The 19402-nt window shown below is 47.5% G+C and overlaps 1 protein-coding gene across 18 annotated transcripts in view; it reads left to right on the forward strand.

Moving 5' to 3' along the window:
- The window catches only part of SMARCD3 (SWI/SNF related BAF chromatin remodeling complex subunit D3), a 225019-nt gene that overhangs the window by 166801 nt on the left and 38816 nt on the right, over window positions 1-19402 (forward strand). For all 18 annotated transcript variants that reach the window (XM_078851894.1, XM_078851895.1, XM_078851892.1 and 15 more), the window contains 2 exons: window positions 1841-1936; window positions 7691-7792. In XM_078851894.1, coding sequence (XP_078708020.1) covers window positions 1841-1936; window positions 7691-7792 — 198 coding nt within the window. The remainder of the gene's footprint in view (window positions 1-1840; window positions 1937-7690; window positions 7793-19402) is intronic.

Here is a 19402-nt window from a genome sequence, read left to right on the forward strand (position 1 = left end):
GATATAAGTAGGGGCATAGCGAGCAGATCGAGGGACGTGATCGTTCCCCTCTATTCGACATTGGTGAGGCCTCATCTGGAGTACTGTGTCCAGTTTTGGGCCCCACACTACAAGAAGGATGTGGATAAATTGGAGAGAGTCCAGCGAAGGGCAACAAAAATGATTAGGGGTCTAGAACACATGACTTATGAGGAGAGGCTGAGGGAGCTGGGATTGTTTAGCCTGCAGAAGAGAAGAATGAGGGGGGATTTGATAGCTGCTTTCAACTACCTGAAAGGGGGTTCCAAAGAGGATGGCTCTAGACTGTTCTCAATGGTAGCAGATGACAGAACGAGGAGTAATGGTCTCAAGTTGCAGTGGGGGAGGTTTAGATTGGATATTAGGAAAAACTTTTTCACTAAGGGGGTGGTGAAACACTGGAATGCGTTACCTAGGGAGGTGGTAGAATCTCCTTCCTTAGAGGTTTTTAAGGTCAGGCTTGACAAAGCCCTGGCTGGGATGATTTAACTGGGAATTGGTCCTGCTTCAAGCAGGGGGTTGGACTAGATGACCTTCTGGGGTCCCTTCCAACCCTGATATTCTATGATTCTATTCTATGATTCTATATTGTTCCTGACGGCTTATAGTCCGTCTTTGTGTGTAATGTTGGTGTAGAGCGCTTCTGCATCCATAGTGGCTTGGATGGTGTTTTCAGGAAGATCACCGATGGATTGTAGTTTCCTCAGGAAGTCAGTGGTGTCTTGAAGATAGCTGGGAGTGCTCGTAGCGTAGGGCCTGAGGAGGGAGTCTACATAGCCAGACAATCGTGTTGTCAGGGTGCCAATGCCTGAGATGATGGGGCATCCAGGATTTTCAGGTTTATGGAGCTTGGGTAGCAGATAGAATACCCCTGGTCGGGGTTCCAGGGGTGTGTCTATGTGGATTTGTTCTTGTGCTTTTTCAGGGAGTTTCTTGAGCAAATGGTGTACTGCTGGAAATGGCCCATCTTGATTATCACTACAAAAGGTTCCCCCCCGCCCCGCTCTCCTGCTGGTAATAGCTCACCTTACCTGATCACTCTCGTTACAGTGTGTATGGTAACACCCATTGTTTCATGTTCTCTGTGTATATAAATCTCCCCACTGTATTTTCCACTGAATTCATCCAATGAAGTGAGCTGTAGTTCATGAAAGCTTATGCTCAAATAAATGTGTTAGTCTCTAAGATGCCACGAGTACTCCTTTTCTTTTTGCGGATACAGACTAACACAGCTGCTACTCTGAAACAAGCAAATGTGTGGAGGAGAAGATAATAGTGAAACAATCACCATTAGTGTAATAAGCAGCAGATGCCGCACAGCAATTGTCAAACCACGGTATGTTTCTGGGAGGGACAGGGTGAGACTTCGACATGCTGACCAGCAATGAAATAGCAAAGCAAAATTTAAATCCGACAAAAGGAAATATTTTTTGTACTGTGCGTGATTAACCTGTGGAGCTCACTGCCACAAGATGTAAATGAGGCCCTGTGCTTTTTCAGATAAAAAAAAAAAAGAATATCCATCCCTACAATAGATGGGATAAACTATCTTACTCCAGGGTACAAGCCAAAGTTCTCTGACAGGGTTACGGGGAATCTTCCCCCATGGACAGGTGATTCCACAATCGCCCACTATCAGGTTTCTTTCACCTTCCTCAGAAGTAGCTGGTACTGGCCATTCTCAGAGACAGAGACTGGACTAGATGGACCTTGGATCCAGTCCAGTCTGGGAATTCATGTTCCGGACGAGGAGGCACAAAGTTAGCAGTAAGCCCAGGCTGAGGTTCGTTCTTTGACATTTCTCTGTTTTCTGATTTTACAGATCAGCAAACAGAAGCGGAAGTTTTCCTCCTTCTTTAAAAGTTTGGTCATTGAGCTGGACAAAGATCTTTATGGACCTGACAATCATCTGGTGGAGGTAGGAGGCTCATGCAACCCTGACACACAACCCTGCTTCTATTGCAACTCAACAATTATGTACATTCTTAATTCCCCCTCCCATGTTTACTTTCATTGACTCTTTCTGCTGGGATGTTTGTGGCCTTACAAGTGGCTTCTCAGAGAGGTGTTCTCTCAGGGATATGAAAGAGATTTGCCATACATAGTATTCATGACTGTAGTGCTTAAATAATCTTCATTCAGGCATCGTAAGCAACAAAGCCATGGCTTTGAGAAAGAAGACTTTGGTGTTGGAATTTTACTGATGCTGAGGCTGATGCCCTTTTATAAGGAGCCAGTTGGTGTGGATCTTTCATCTTTACTGTGAGTTCTGGATCAAGGAACTTACATGATGTATTGGCTAATGAAGATAAGAACTTTAAAAAGTTGTGAATAAGCATCGATTTCAAAATGATAGTATTGTAAGTGCCACGTTTTATTTTTAAATTCAGCACTGTGTGAAGTCCTTCCTAGTGTGTGTGTGTACTGTATATATATATGTGTGTGAAAAATTTTGTGTAAAAATTTTTGTGGCCATGTTATGATTCCAGTTTTAAATATTAGTTTTGTTTATGAATATATAAACTCTGTTATATATTACGATTGCATCTACATTCAGCAGCTGAGGGAAGGGCATTATGCAAGTCCATGAGGGAATTAGGCAGTCCATGCTGCTGGGTGTAGCCTACAAGTGTATGTATGACCTATATCTTTTAACTGGCCACAGCAGCAAAAGAGGGAGTCACAAAGGTAGCACATCTGAGCACTTTGCATCTGAAATTATTGAGCTTTACTTAAAGATGGCAAACAAGGTCAATACCACTGGCTGTACTATTGGATTTGTAGATGAAGCTTGTTCTTGCCATCTAGTATGCCACCTGGAGGTGATATTGAGGTTTCATAGGGAAATTGAGCTGATATGGTGGCTCAGCGGATTAAATACATTTTCCAGTGAGGGTACATGTAGCATGTCTTGCACCTTAAGGAGTAGATTCCGCAAGGTGACGTATCACCTGATGTCATGGGGCGGTGTTGAACAGTACCAACAGCTCGGCCTGGTTGGTTGGTTGGTCTCCTTAGTACTTGTGGCACCTTAGAGACTAACAAATTTATTTGAACATAAGCTTTTTGGGCTTCATCAGATGCATAGAATGGAACATATAGTAAGAAGATATATATACATACAGAGAACATGAAAAGGTGGAAGTTGCCATACCAACTCTAAGAGGCTAATTAATTAAGATGAGCTATTATCAGCAAGAGAAAAAAAACTTGTATAGTGGTAATCAAGATGGCCCATTTCAGACAGTTGACAAGAAGGTGTGAGAATACTTAACATGGGGAAATAGATTCAATTTGTGTAATGACCCAGCCACTCCCAGTCTCTGTTCAAGCCCAAGTTAATGGTATCTAGTTTGCAAATTAATTCTAGTTCAGCAGTTTCTCATTGGAGTCTGTTTTTGAAGCTTTTCTGTTGCAAAACTGCCACCTTTAAGTCTGTTACTGAGTGACCAGAGAGGTTGAAGTGTTCTCCTACTGGTTTTTGAATGTTATGATTCCTGATGTCTGATATGTGTCCATTTATTCTTTTGCGTAGAGACTGTCTGGTTTGGCCAATATACATGGCAGAGGGGCATTGCTGGCACATGATGGCATATATCACATTGGTAGATGTGCAGGTGAACGAGCCCCTGATAGTGTGGCTGATGTGATTAGGTCCTATGATGGTGTCCCCTGAATAGATATGTGGACACAGTTGGCTTTGGGCTTTGTAGCAAGGATAGGTTCCTGGGTTAGTGTTTTTGTTGTGTGGTGTGTGGTTGCTGGTGAAGATTTGCTTCAGGTTAGGGGGCTGTCTGTAAGCAAGGACTGGCCTGTCTCCCAAGATCTGTGAGAATGATGGGTCATCCTTCAGGATAGGTTGTAGATCTTTGATGATGCACTTGAGAGGTTTTAGTTGGGGGCCAAAGGTGATGGCAAGTGGCGTTCTGTTATTGTCTTTGTTGGGCCTGTCCTGTAGTAGCTAGTCCTCTGTGAAAAGAGCTGGGCCACGCTGGGGAGCAATACACTGCTACAGAATAGCACAAGGCAGGTACAAAGTTTCTTAGTGTCTCCACATTGGCGCCCCAGATAGAACCAGCTAGTTTGCTGATTAGATTATTACCTTTTTTTTAATTTCCATTGAAAATAAACTTTGTTAATGAAACATACATGTAGTGACTAGGACTGTCAAGCGATTAAAAAAATAAATCGTGATTAATCACATAATTAAAAAAAATCGCAATTAATCACCCTGCTAATAATAGAATACCATTTATTTAAATATTTGTGGATGTTTTCTACATTTTCAAATATATTTATTTTAATTATAACACAGAATATAAAGTGTACAGTGCTCACTTTATATTTATTTTTTATTACAAATATTTGCACTTTAAAAAAGAAAAATAATATTTTTCAGTTGCCCCATTGCAACTGTAGTGCAATCTCTTTATCATGAAAGTTGAACTTACAAAGGTAGAATTATGTACAAAAAAATAACTGCAATCAAAAATAAAACAATGTAAAACTTTAGAGCTTACAAGTCCCCTCAGTCCTACTTCAGCCAATCCCTCAGAAAAACAAGTTTGGTTACAATTTGCAGGAGATAACACTGCCCGCTTCTTGTTTACAATGTCACCAGAAAGTGAGAACAGGCGTTCTCATGGCACTGTTGTAGCTGGTGTCGCAAGATATTTACGTGCCAGATGCGCTAAAGATTCATATGTTCATTCATGCTTCAACCACCATTCCAGAGAACATGCGTCCATGCTGATGACGAGTTCTACTCGATAACAGTCCAAAGCAGAGCAGACTGATGCGTGTTCATTTTCATCATCTGAGTCAGATGCCACTAGCAGAAGGTTGATTTTTTTTTTTGGTGGTTCGGGTTCTGTAGTTTCTGCATCAGAGTGTTGCTCTTTTAAGACTTCTGAAAGCATTCTCTACACCTCGTCCCGCTCAGATTTTGGACAGCACTTCAGATTCTTAAATCTTGGGTCGTGTGCTGTAGCTATTTTTAGAAATCTCACATTGGTACCTTCTTTGCATTTTGTCAAATCTGCTGTGAAAGTGTTTTTAAAACGAACATGTGTTGGGTCATCATCCGAGATTGCTGTAACATGAAATATATGGCAGAATGTGGGTAAAACAGAACAGGAGACATACAGTTCTCCCTGAAGGAGTTCAGTCACAAATTTAATTAATGCATTATTTTTTTAAGAAGCATCATCAGTGTGGAAGCATGTCCTCTAGAATGGTGGCCGAAGCATGAAGGGGCATACGAATGTTTAACATATCTGGCACGTTAATACCTTGCAACGCTGGCTACAAAAGTGCCATGCAAATGCCTGTTCTCACTTTCAGGTGATGTAAATAAGAAGCAGGCAGCAGTATCTCCTGTAAAAGTAAATAAACTTGTTTGTCTTAGTGATTGGCTGAACAAGAAGTAGGACTGAGTGGACTCGTATGCTCTGAAGTTTTAAATTGGTTTTTTTTTTGAGTTCAGTTATGTACCAAAAAAAATCTACATTTGTAAACTGCACTTTCAGGACAAAGAGATTGCACTACAGTACTTGTGTGAGGTGAATTGAAAAATACTATTTCATCATTTTTATAGTGCAAATAAAATAATATAAAGTGAGCACTGAACACTTTGTATTCTGTGTTGTAATAGAAACCAATATATTTGCAAATATAGAAAAACATCCAAAAATATTTAATACATTTCAATTGGTATTCTATTGTTTAAAAGTGTGATTAATCATGATTAATTTTTTTGAGTTAATCGCGTGAGTTAACTGTGATTAATTGACAGCCCTGGCAGTGACAAATATAGCTGTGTAGTAGAGTATGTGAGGTTGTGTAATAGTCCTCACTTGGGGTCTGGTTGGGGAGTGTGGCCTAGTGGTCACGGCTGCAATCCCTGACTGCCTGGGCCCTCCCACTCCACTGGGCTCCGACCCAGGGCCCTTTGGGCTACCAGTGTTCTGGCAACCAAGGCGGCTTAAAGCTGTCCTCCCTGGGCCACTTCCTCTCGTGCCCTTCCTTCGCTTCCCCCCTGCCCTCCCCAAGGTCAGCTTAGTTCAAGGCTTTCCCCTGTTGGGGAAGTCCAAGCAAAATAAGTAAGAAGTTACCAATGTCCAGGGTCCACAGGCAGAGGAGAGGGGGATACTTCCCTTTCTGATTATCTCTGGGGTGGGTCCTCCCTTCCCTCAGAGAGAGCCCCTTTGGGCAGCTGTGTCAGAGCCTTTAGGCTTCCCTATGCACTTATGTGTGCTGCTGGAGCTGTGGGCTGCAAGTCTGCTCTCTTCCAGCTCTGCCCCCCAAATGAACTATTTCCCTCCCTTTTAATGCCTCCAACAGATGGAGCATTTGCTACAGGTGTGGCGGGGCGAGGCTGTCTGAGCTCAAAATAATCCCTTAATCCCTTGTTGCACACTATGGGGGTTGTATACCCCATCACAGATTGTCTAAAAAATTCCAGTTTGCAGTATATATTGTGCTATCCAACAAATAACATACACTGATATAAAGAGAGATTGTATTTTAAGGCATATGAACAAGAGGGAGAGTTGGAATTTTCTAACTTCAGAGGTAGGGTTGCCAAATTTCTAATCATACAAAACTGAACACTCTTGCCCCACCCCTGCCCTGCCCCTTCCCTGAGGCTCCTTCCCTGCCCTGCCTCTTCTCCGAGGCCCCACCCCCTGCTCACTCCATTCCCCCTTCCTCAGTCGTTCACTCTCCCCCACCCTCACTCACTTGCTCATTTTCACAAGGCTGGGGCAGGGGATGTGGGCTCTGGAGTGCAGCCAGAAATGAGGGATTCAGGGTGCATACGGGGGCTCAGGGCTGGGGCAGAGGGGTTAGAGTGTGGGGGCGGTGAGGGTTCTGGCTGGGCGTGCGGGCTCTGGGGTGGGGCCAGGGATGAGGAATTTGGGGTGCAGGAGGGGGCTCTGTGTTGGGGGTTGCAGCAGAAGGGCTTGGAGTGTGGGAGGAGGCTCTGGGATGAGGCAGTGGGTTGGGGTGCAGGAGAGTGAGGGCTCTAGCTGGGGAGTGTGGGCTCTGGTCAGGGACAGTGTCTGAGGGGTTGCTATGCGGGAGGGGGAAGGGGCTCAGGGCTAGGGTAGAGATTTGGGGTGCAGGATGGGGGTGAGGGTTCCGGCAGGGGGCTCAGGGCTGGGGTGTGGGCTTAGGCAGCTCCCGGAAGTGTCCAATATGTCCCTGTGGCCCCAAGGCACAGGGGCAGCCAGGGGGCTCTGCACACTTCCCTCGCCCACAGGTGCCGCCTCCGCAGCTCCCATTGGCCGCAGTTCCCAGCCAATGGGAGCTGCAGAGCTGGCGCTTGGGGCGGGGGCAGTGCACGGAGCCTCACTGGTCTCCCTTGCACCTAGGAGCCGGAGGGACATGCTGCTGCTTCTGGGAGACACGTGGAGCCAGGGCAGGCAGGGAATGGCCTGGTCAGAGGTGCTTACCGGAGCTGCCAGGTTCCCTTTTCAACCAGGCATTCCAGCCAAAAACTGGACACCTGGCAATACTGTTCGGACGGTGTGATTTCAGAATCTTACTGTTGAACTAATGATAATTTTTGCATGAAATACTGTGTATACACACCCAAAACAACACAATCTCCCAGGTCAGACAGAGGCAAACTGAGACTGACCCTCTTCCTGTTTTGTTTCTCCTCTGGCAGTGGCACAGAACTCCCACTACCCAGGAGACTGATGGCTTCCAGGTGAAGAGGCCTGGTGATGTGAGTGTGCGGTGCACACTTCTCCTCATGTTGGATTACCAGGTCAGTGCATTGAGCTTGGCAAGGTTGTTGCTGACACAGAACACAAACAGCAGGATACAGTACATCACAAGGGAGTCACCCTGTCACATACACCAAGAAATCATTTCCAGCTGTCATTTGTGTGATTCTAAGTGATGGATTTTTTAGAAAGGACAGCTTTTGCTGTATTCCTTTTTCAATTGGTGGAGGAGGTAAATGTCATAAATGTACAATATCATGGGCTATATTCATAGATTACAAGGTCGGAAGGGACCAATGGGATCATCTCTTCTGATCTCCTGTATAAGACAGGCCATAGGACTTCTTTGAATTAATTCCTGTTTGATCTGTAGCCTATCTTTTATAAAAAAAAAAAAATCCAGTCTTGGTTTAAAAATTGCCAGTGATGCAGAATCCACAGAATCATTGGTAAATTGTTCCATTGGTTAATTACCCTCACTGTTAAAAATGGATGCCTTATTTCCAGTCTGAATTTGTCTAGCTTCAACTTCCGTATTATAATTTTATTTGCTAGACCGAAGAGCCTACTATCAAATATTTGTTCCCTATGTAGGTATTTATAGACTGTGATCAAGTCACCTCTTAACCTTCTCTTTGTTAAGCTAAACAGATGGAGCTCCTTGAGTCTGTCACTATAAAGTATGTTTTCTAAGCCTTTAATCATTGTCATGGCTCTTCTTTGAACCCTTACCAATTTATCAGCATCCTCATTGAATTGTGGACACCAGAACTAGACATGCTATTCCAGCAGCAGTTGCACCAGTGCCAAATACGGAGGTAAAATAATCTCTCTACTCCTACTCGAAATCAGTGTTCCCTCTAATTTTTTCCACCCATGCGCAGAATGAATTTTGTTATGTGCACCAATATGGAGGTGATGTGTGTTTGGAGTGTGGGAGGGGGCTCAGGGCTGGGGCAGAGGGTTGGGTGCAGGGGTGTGAAGGCTCCTGTTGGGGATGCAGGCTCTGGGGTGGGGTTGGGGATGAGGGTCTCAGGGCTGGGGCAGAGGGTTGCAGGGAGTGAGGGCTCCGGCTGGGGGTGCAGGCTCTGGGGTGGGGCCAGGGATGAAGAGTTTGGGGTGCAGGAGGGTGCTCTGGGGCTACGGTGGGGACATAGGACTCCCCCAATCTCTCTCTCCCTACAGGAGTTCCGGGGCTGGGGCTGCAGGATAGGCGCCCCTTCCCCGGCCCCAGCATGTCCAGGCTGGAGCTGGGTTTGGGCTGTGGGAGGGGCGCCCTTGCCATGTCTGGATCTGGGGAGGGGCATCCTGGCCAGGCCTGGAGCTGGACTGGGCCGCTCCAGCCGCACCTGGATCCACACCTGGCTGAGCCATGCCTAGGCTTGCGCCTGAGTCCATGCCGCCCCAGCCGCAGGTGGGTCTGGGCCAGGCTGTGCCGCTCTGGCCGCAGCAGGTCAGGGCCACAGCAAAGTTGGGGCCAGCGGATGGGCGCCGCAGCAGGTCCGAGCCATCCCGGCCACAGTAGGTTGGGGGCTGGGCTAGGTTGGGGATGGGGGAGGGGCTCCCCTCCCCCAGGCTGTCCCCGGCTGCAGCAGGTCCCTGGGCTGGTTCCCTGAGCGCCTGCGTGGCGCTAAATAGGCTGCTGCGTAGACATGCAGCTTACAGGGAACTTAGCTCGAAATACTCCTGTTTATGCATCTAAGGATCGGGTTAGCCCTTTTGGCCACAGTGCTGCACTGGTAGCTTATGTTCAGCTGATTGTCCACTATGACCCCCAAATCTTTTTCAAAGTTACTGCATCTCAGCATAGAGTCCCCCATCTTGTAAACATGGTCTACATTCTTTGTTTCTAGATATATACATTTACATTTGGCCCTTGCACCTGTTCAAGCTGCATCATCAAGGGTAGGAAGAGGTTCTTGTTTTTTGGTGCTGTTAGCTCTATGGATGCTCTTATTTGTGTTTGGGAACAGCTTATTATGGTTTAGTTTAAATTTGTTGCCTAACTGCCTTATCACCAAATAAGAGAGAGGGTCCACATAGCCTCTTGCAACTGTTTAACCAAGTCAATGTAAAAAATAAAAATACTGACAGGATCTATTTTCCATAAACCTATGTTGATTCAAATTAATTATATTACCCTCCTTTAATTCTTTATTAATCAAGTTATTTATTAGCTATGTAAATGGTGATACTAATTCAAGTTAGTCCCTCAATGGGGAAAAGTGCCTCAAGAGTGTAACTTTCTTATTGGTGCAATTTTTTTCGTAAATCCATCTAGTCACCAAAAAAGTAGCAGGAGTGAGACAAGCTGAAAATGTGGCCTGGTAAATATATATAGGTTTGTGCTCTCAGGTAGGTAGATTGGTCAATGGAAGAATTCCCCATGTCACACAGAGACCCCTTGGTAAAGAGTCCCCTGTTGTTTGCAAACAGTTCACTTCAGACCTGAAAAACTCATTACACCAAACATGTCTTACAGGCTGTTTATTCATAAAGATATCATGTAAGATATCTGCAGAAAGCTCATAACCTGTCAAAACATAATCATTGCAGATGATACCAAGCTGGGAGGGGTTGCAAGTGCTTTTGAGAATGAATTAAAATTCAAAATGATCTGGACAAACTGAAGAAATGGTCTGAAGTAAATAGGATGAAATTCAATAAGGACAAATGCAAAGTACTCCACTTAGGAAGGAACAATCAGTTGCACACATACAAAATGGGAAATGACTGCCTAGAAAGGAGTAACGCAGAAAGGGATCTAGTGGTCATAGTGGATCACAAGCTAAATATTAGTCAACAGTGTAACACTGTTGCAAAAAAAGTGAACACTCTGGGATGTATTAGCAGGAGTGTTGTAAGCAAGACATGAGGAGTAATTTTTTCGCTCTACGAAGTGCTGATTAAACCTTAATTGGGGTGTTGTGTCCAGTTCTGGGCGCCACATTTCAGGAAGGATGTGGACAAATTGGAGAAAGTACAGAGAAGAGCAACAAAAATGATTAAAGGCCTAGAAAACATGACCTGTGAGGGAAGATTGAAAAAATTGGGTTTGTTTAGTCTGGAAAAGAGAAGACTGAGGGGGGACATAACAGTTTTCAAGTCTGTAAAAGATTGTTACAAGGAGGAGGGAGAAAAATTGTTTTTCTTAACCTCTGAGGATAGGACAAGAAGCAATGGGCTTAAATAGCAGCAAGGGCAATTTAGTCTGGACATTAGGAAAAACTTCCTTGGGTAATTTATTCCAGTGCTTAAGATCCTGACAGTTAGGAAGTTGTGGAATCTTGATCATTGGAGATTTTTAAGAGCAGGTTAGAAAAACACCTGTCAGGAATGGTCTAGATAATACTTAGTCTTTCCATGAGTGAAGGGGACTGGACTAGATGACCTCTTGGGGTCCCTTTCAGTCCTACGATTCTATGATTGCAAGATGTGTGTATGGATAATATTTAAGGAATAATGTATTTATATTGAAAGTATGCTTTATGGACTTGGAATAGAAATCAGTCACCAGGAGATAATGTGTCTTCTTGATTCCCCATTCAAGCAAGAAGGAGATGTCACCCCTTCCTAGTCAGCCAGTGAGGTAATACAAGGTTCTATGGTCTACTCTTGCCACGTCTCAGAACAATCAATGGAAAACCACCAGAGACAACAATAAACAATTGAAACCACTTTGAGATAGAAAAGGAACTCTGCAACAGGGCAGGGGTTTGCCCTGCCTGTGAATAGAAACAAAAGACTGTTTTCATTGTAAGAATGTGTTGAGAAAGGCACTCTGGATTCATTCACTGAGGAAAACCCCGGGCGGAGGGGGGTGTTTTCATGAACGTTTGGATCCTAGTTATTGAGAAACCAGCCATCTTTGCAAGAGACTGAACTTTGGGGGCAAATCTACTTTGTTAGATAGGAAAGATAACTATTGATAAGTGTAGACCCAGGTTCAAAGTTTTATAGTTTTGTTGTGTACTATAACCACTTGTTCTTCGAGTGTTTGTTCATGTCAATTCCAAACAGATGTGTGCGCACACACGTGCACAGTAACCAGAAGATTTTTCCCCTAGCAGCAACTGTAGGGTTGGCCTGGGCACCCCCTGGAGTGCCGCCTTCATGACATCCAATATAGAGCCCTGCCAACCTTACACCCCCTCAGTTCCTTCTTACCGCCAGTGACAGTAGCTGGAACTTCCCCTTCCTCTTCTCTTGCTTTGGCAAGCGGATTAGCAGTGCTTTATAAGCTGTACATAGTTAGTTTCCAGTAGTTAGTATAGTTTAATAGTTCTTTATAAGTTTCAGTTATAGGGGGGTTCCCATTTGTTACCGGGGCATGCTACAATCCCCGAGCTTTAAGACTTGACAGATCTGTGCGAAGCGCATGCCAAAAAGTGACCTCCACACCTCCCACTTATGGTGCCTGAGTGAGGGTCATGAGAAAGACCGCTGCAAGATCTGTCGGGAATTCCGACCGAGAACTATTAAGGAGAGGCAGCAGTGTCTCAAAATTCTCCTTATGGAGGCAGGTCTCTGACCTCAGTCAGACCCAGGCACCAGGGATCCTGTTCCCAGCACATCGTCTTTGGCGCGAAGCGCTCTGGTGCTGTCTTTGAAGGATCTGGTGCTGAAGAAAGATGCTCACAAGGAGGCTGGGCACCGTCATGGAGCCTCTCGGGGACAGTCCAGCCTTCAGCACTGGTCCCAATTGCTGGTGCAGAAGAAAAAGAGGTCGGAGAGAGGCCGATCTCCCTCGGCAAGACCCAGGGACAGCCACCTGTGGCACCTCTGTCAGGCCATGCCTCGGGAACTCAGAGTGGTGCCCAAGAGAGGCATCAAGTCTGGGCCAGTCTCGCTCACTCCCTCGCATCAGAGCATCTACCGCTCTTGTCCACCCCAGAGGCTTTTGAGGTGGTGCAGGACCTGCTGAGACTCATGGCTCTGTTCTCGCTGCTGAGACAGGAGAACATCCCGGCACCACAGGTTCCATCCCGACCCTCCGAGCAGTCTAAGGGAAAGCTGGCGTTGATGGCACACCAATCTCCATCGCCTCGGCACCCTTCTACTCCAACACCACCATCCAGGGAGTGCAGTCGGTCCCCTGCTTCTCGACGCTCTACCTCGAGAGGAGCAGTGCCATTCCTGGCCCTCCTACTCAGAGTCAGAGTCGGACTCATATCATAGAATCATAGAATCATAGAATATCAGGGTTGGAAGGGACCCCAGAAGGTCATCTAGTCCAACCCCCTGCTCAAAGCAGGACCAATTCCCAGTTAAATCATCCCAGCCAGGGCTTTGTCAAGCCTGACCTTAAAAACCTCTAAGGAAGGAGATTCTACCACCTCCCTAGGTAACGCATTCCAGTGTTTCACCACCCTCTTAGTGAAAAAGTTTTTCCTAATATCCAATCTAAACCTCCCCCACTGCAACTTGAGACCATTACTCCTCGTTCTGTCATCTGCTACCATTGAGAACAGTCTAGAGCCATCCTCTTTGGAACCCCCTTTCAGGTAGTTGAAAGCAGCTATCAAATCCCCCCTCATTCTTCTCTTCTGCAGGCTAAACAATCCCAGCTCCCTCAGCCTCTCCTCATAACTCATGTGTTCCAGTCCCCTAATCATTTTTGTTGCCCTTCGCTGGACTCTCTCCAATTTATCCACATCCTTCTTGAAGTGTGGGGCCCAAAACTGGACACAGTACTCCAGATGAGGCCTCACCAATGTCGAATAGAGGGGAACGATCACGTCCCTCGATCTGCTCGCTATGCCCCTACTTATACATCCCAAAATGCCATTGGCCTTGTTGGCAACAAGGGCACACTGCTGACTCATATCCAGCTTCTTGTCCGCTGTCACCCCTAGGTCCTTTTCCGCAGAACTGCTGCCTAGCCATTCGGTCCCTAGTCTGTAGCTGTGCATTGGGTTCTTCTGTCCTAAGTGCAGGACCCTGCACTTATCCTTATTGAACCTCATCAGATTTCTTTTGGCCCAATCCTCCAATTGGTCTAGGTCTTTCTGTATCCTATCCCTCTCCTCCAGCGTATCTACCACTCCTCCCAGTTTAGTATCATCCGCAAATTTGCTGAGAGTGCAATCCACACCATCCTCCAGATCATTTATGAAGATATTGAACAAAACTGGCCCCAGGACCGACCCTTGGGGTACTCCACTTGATACCGGCTGCCAACTAGATATGGAGCCATTGATCACTACCCGTTGAGCCCGACAATCTAGCCAGCTTTCTACCCACCTTGTAGTGCATTCATCCAGCCCATACTTCCTTAACTTGCTGACAAGAATACTGTGGAAGACCGTGTCAAAAGCTTTGCTAAAGTCAAGAAACAATACATCCACTGCTTTCCCTTCATCCACAGAACCAGTAATCTCATCATAAAAGGCGATTAGATTAGTCAGGCATGACCTTCCCTTGGTGAATCCATGCTGGCTGTTCCTGATCACTTTCCTCTCATGCAAGTGCTTCAGGATTGATTCTTTCTCCGACTATCGCTCCGACTATAGCAGAAGATCCTCCTCATGGCACCATAGGCGGTCCCATCTGATGCAGTGGGCCCTTCCGTAGCAAAATCCACAACCGTGGCCCTTTTGGGCTCCATGGACTTTCCATCAAGCCCAGGGTCGGAGTCAGGGGTCCCACTCGGCTGCAGCATCAGTGGTGTCCGCGACGTTCCTTACGCCACATTGGCACCGGCGCCAGTGTCTCGGTCGCTAACACTGGCACTTGTGGTGTCATTTTTGGCACCGGCACCGACTGCACCGACATCGACCGCTTCAGCACTGGGGCATCAGCGGCCCCGATTACAGCTCGGGCGCACGACGCACTCGCGGCTCCAGCGCTGACACTGCCTCTGCCATTGGCGCTGGCTGTGCCGGCACCTACAAGAACCTCAGTGTTCATGCTGCGCCAGGCGCCGGCACTGGCGAGGGCCCAATGTCAGCACTGACACCCGTGCCATTCACAGCACCAGGACCAGGCCAACCTACTGCAGTTCCCATGGGGTAAAGAGATCCCTCGGGTGGGAATGGTCGGGAGCAACCACCTCCCCTGCTGGTCTCCTCCTCCTCCTCACCAGATGAGGACCTAGCTGGCACTTCAGTCGCCCCAGCTCTGGAAGACTCTAGAGTGTTGCAGGAGATGCTGCGCTGGGTTGCCCAGGGTCTGGGCATTAAGGTGGAGGAAGTCGTGGATGATACGAACCCTATGGTGGACATCCTGGCTCCCTCCGGCCCTGTCCATATCACCTTACCACTAATAAAGACAATCACGGACATGACTGAGACCCTTTGGCAGACCCTGGCCTCGCTGCCACCAACGGCCAAGCACAATGAGCACCGGTACTTTGTGCCCTCCAAGGGCTATAAGCACCTCTATTCCCACCCTCAGCTTGATTCCCTGGTGGTGGACGCCGCTAACCAGTGGGAGAGGCAAGGATTTCAAGGCCCTTCGCCCAAGAATAGGGATGCCAAAAAATTAGACCTTTTCGGGCGAAAGGTTTACTCCACAGGGGTACTGCAACTCCGAATACCCAACCAATAGGCCATTGTCAGCAGGTACTCCTACAATGCCTGCTTGGTGATGGCTAAATTTACAGAGTTGCTCCTCCCAGATTCTCATGCCAAATTTTCGGCTTTGGTTGAGTACGGGAGACTGATCTCCAGAGCGTCCCTTCAGGCGGCACTTGATGGGGCAGATGCGGCAATCAGAGTTATGGTTACTGGAGTGGCCAGGAGAGGGGGCTTATGGCTCCAGTTTTCTGGCCTCCCCTATGAGGTAGAGCAAACCATTCAAGACCTGCCCTTTGAGGGTGAGACCCTTCTCAGAAAAGACGGACAAATGGCTGAACAGCCTTAAAGATTCCAGAGTCATCCTCAGGTCCCTGGGATGCTATACTCCTTCAACACAACAGAGACACTTCTGCCTGTAGCCCCAGCAGCTGTTTGGTCAGCAGAACTGCCAAGATGGGTCCAGAAGGAGGAATTGGAACGGCAAGAGAAGGCCGCACCAACCCTTTGGCCAGGCTTGAAACAACCCAAGCCATCTTCACGGCCCAAGCTGGCCTTTTGAATGCATGGTTGAGGATGGTGTACCACACCTGACAATGGATCCACCCCGCCTTACCTTCTCATCCTGACTATCCCCTTTCTATCATGCATAATCCCGTATCACCTCAGACCGATGGGTGCTCTGCATGGTAGAGAGGGGATACTCCATCCAATTCTGTGCCTTCCCATCCTTCCACCCCTCCTACCCCCCCCCCCCCCACATCCCTCTTCAGGGGCCCTTCTCACAAGCAGCTCTTTATCCAGGAATTGCAGTCGCTCCAACCTTTAGGGGCAGTGGAAAAGGTTCCTCAGGAGCAGGGGCGAGGCCTTCTATTCATGGTATTTCCTAATACCGAAAACCAAAGGTGGCCTCAGGCCCATCCTGGACCTGCGAGAACTCAACAAGTTCTTGAAGAAACTCAGGTTCTTCATGGTCTCTCTGGCCTCCCTCATTCCCTCATTGGATCCAGCAGACTGGTATGCTGCCTTCGACTTAAAGGACGCATACTTTCATATTGCAATCACCCAGCCCCACAGGAAGTTCCTCAGGTTCATGGTGAACAACAGCCACTACCAATTTCCAGTCCTCCCATTCGGCCTGTCAGCAGCACCTCGTGTTTTCACCAAGTGCATGGCAGTTGTCACTGCGTTTCTGAGCAGGCACTGAGTACAGGTGTTTCCGTACCTCGATGACTGGCTGATCAAGGGCCGCTCCAAGACCCAAGTGGAAGCTCAGGTCAGATTCATCAGAATCATAGAATCTCAGGGTTGGAAGGGACCTCAGGAGGTCATCTAGTCCAACCCCCTGCTCAAAGCAGGACCAATCCCCAATTTTTGCCCCAGATCCCTAAATGGCCCCCTCAAGGATTGAACTCACAACCCTGGGTTTAGCAGGCCAATGCTCAAACCACTGAGCTATCCCTCCCCCTCACCTTCAACAATCTGGATCTCTTTCTAAAGAAAGCGAAATCTAAACTCTGTCCCTGGTACAGAGGATAGAATTTATAGGGGCAGTATTGGGCTTACCCAGTATTGGACTCATAAGCAAGGTTTCAGGCCATGACCGATATCATTTGAGGTCTCAGACAGTTTCCCACCACCACAGCAAGAAGCTGCGTGAAGCTTCTCGGACACATGGCTCCCTGTATGGACATGGTGCAGCATGCCAGACTCAGGCTTCGACCTCTTCAGTCGTGGCTTGTGTCAGTGTACTGCCTGGCCAGGGACAGCTTGGACAGGATAGTGACCCTGCCTCACCCGGTCCTCGACTCCCTCCAGTGGTGGCTCGACCCTCAGGAGGTGTGCTCAGGCATCCCCTTCGCCCTCAAGGCCCTAACCTCAGAACTCAAGGCCTTAACCTAAGAACCCCCTTATACTGTGTTCTATAAGGATAAAGTGCAGCTCAGACCTCCTCCTGCTTTCTTCCCAAAGGTGGTATCACAGTTTCGCATTAACCAGGACATCTTTCTCCCGGTGTTCTACCTTAAGCCGCATTCTAGTGGCAGGGAGCAGAGACTCCACTCACTAGACGTCCGCAGGGTGCTAGCTTTCTACATCGAGAGAACGAAGCTGCTCAGAAAATTGGTCCAGCTGTTTGTGGCGGTGGCAGACAGAATAGAAAGGCCTACCCGTGTCATCACAATGCATTTTGTCATGGATCACATCCTGCATCCGTAAGTGCTACAACTTGGCGGGGATTCCCACACCCCCGATCACTGCACGCTCCACCACGGCTCAGGCTTCATCAACAGCGTTCGTGGCTCAGGTTCCCACTCAGGAAATCTGCAGGGTGATGACGTGGTCCTCCATCCACGCTTTTACCACACACTATGCAGTTACGCAACAGGCCAGAGATGATGCGGCCTGCGGACGAGCTGTGCTCCAATCAGTGGACGACTCCGACCCTGCCTCCTGAACTTGGATTTGTGAGTCTCCTTATTGGAATTGACATAGAATCATAGAATATCAGGGTTGGAAGAGACCTCAGGAGGTCATCTAGTCCAATCCCCTGCTCAAAGCAGGACCAATCCCCAACTAAATAATCCCAGCCAGGGCTTTGTCAAGCCGGGCCTTAAAAACCTCTAAGGAAGGAGATTCCACCACCTCCCTAGGTAATGCATTCCAGTGCTTCACCACCCTCCGAGTGAAAAAGTTTTTCCTAATATCCAACCTAGACGTCCCCCACTAGACCATTGCTACTTGTTCTGTCATCTGCCACCACTGAGAACAGCCGAGCTCCATCCTCTTTGGAACTCCCCTTCAGGTAGTTGAAGGCTGCTATCAAATCTCCCCTCACTCTTCTCTTCTGCAGACTAAATAACTCCAGTTTCCTTAGCCTCTCTTTGTAAGTCATGTGCCCCAGCCCCCTAATCATTTTCGTTGCCCTCCGCTGGACTCTCTTCAATTTGTCCACATCCCTTTTGTAGTGGGGGGACCAAAACTGGAGGCAAAACTCCAGATGTGGCCTCACCAGTGCTGAATAGAGGGGAATAATCACTTCCCTCGATCTGCTGGCAATGCACCTACTGATACAGCTCAATATGCTGTTGACTTTCTTGGCAACAAGGGCACACTGCTGACTCACATCCAGCTTCTTGTCCACTGTAATTCCCAGGTCCTTTTCTGCAGAACTGCTGCTTAGCCAATCGGTCCCCAGCCTGTAGCGGTGCATGGGATTCTTCCGTCCTAAGTGCAGGACTCTGCACTTGTCTGTGCTGAACCTCATCAGATTTCTTTTGGCCCAATCCTCCAATATGTCTAGGTCACTCTGGACCCTATCCCTACCCTCCAGCGTATCTACCTCTCCCCCCATCTTAGTGTCATCTGCGAACTTGCTGAGGGTGCAATTCATCCCATCATCCAGATCATTAATAAAGATGTTGAACAAAACCGGCCCCAGGACCAATCCCTGGGGCACTCTGCTTGATACTGGCTGCCAACTAGACATCGAGCTGTTGATCACTGCCTGTTGAGCCCAACAATCTAGCCAGCTTTCTATCCACCTTATCATAGAATCATAGAATATCAGGGTTGGAAAGGACCTCAGGAGGTCATCTAGTCCAACCCCCTGCTCAAAGCAGGACCAATCCCCAACTAAATCATCCCAACCAGGGCTTTGTCAAGCCTGACCTTAAAAACCTCTAAGGAAGGAGATTCCACCACCTGCCTAGGTAACACATTCCAGTGCTTCACCACCCTCCTAGTGAAAAAGTTTTTCCTAATATCCAATCTAAACCTCCCCCACTACAACTTGAGACCATTACTCCTTGTTCTATCATCTGGTACCACTGAGAACAGTCTAGATCCATCCTCTTTGGAACCCCCTTTCAGGTAGTTATATTCCATTCATCCAGTCCATACTTCTTTAACTTTCTGGCAAGAATACTGTGGGAGACTGTATCAAAAGCGTTGCTAAAGTCAAGATATATCTCATCCACCACTTTCCCCATATCCACAGAGCCAGTTATCTCATCATAGAAGGCAATCAGGTTGGACATGAACAAGCGCTTGAGAGTGAGTGGCAATAAAAAACGGGTACTCACTGTAGTAAGAGGAGGCCCTGAAACATAAACTCTTGTATCAGAGGCCCAGTCTGAG

The sequence above is a fragment of the Lepidochelys kempii genome, chromosome 2, assembly GCF_965140285.1.
Source record: "Lepidochelys kempii isolate rLepKem1 chromosome 2, rLepKem1.hap1, whole genome shotgun sequence".
NCBI classification, from domain to species: Eukaryota; Metazoa; Chordata; order Testudines; family Cheloniidae; genus Lepidochelys; species Lepidochelys kempii.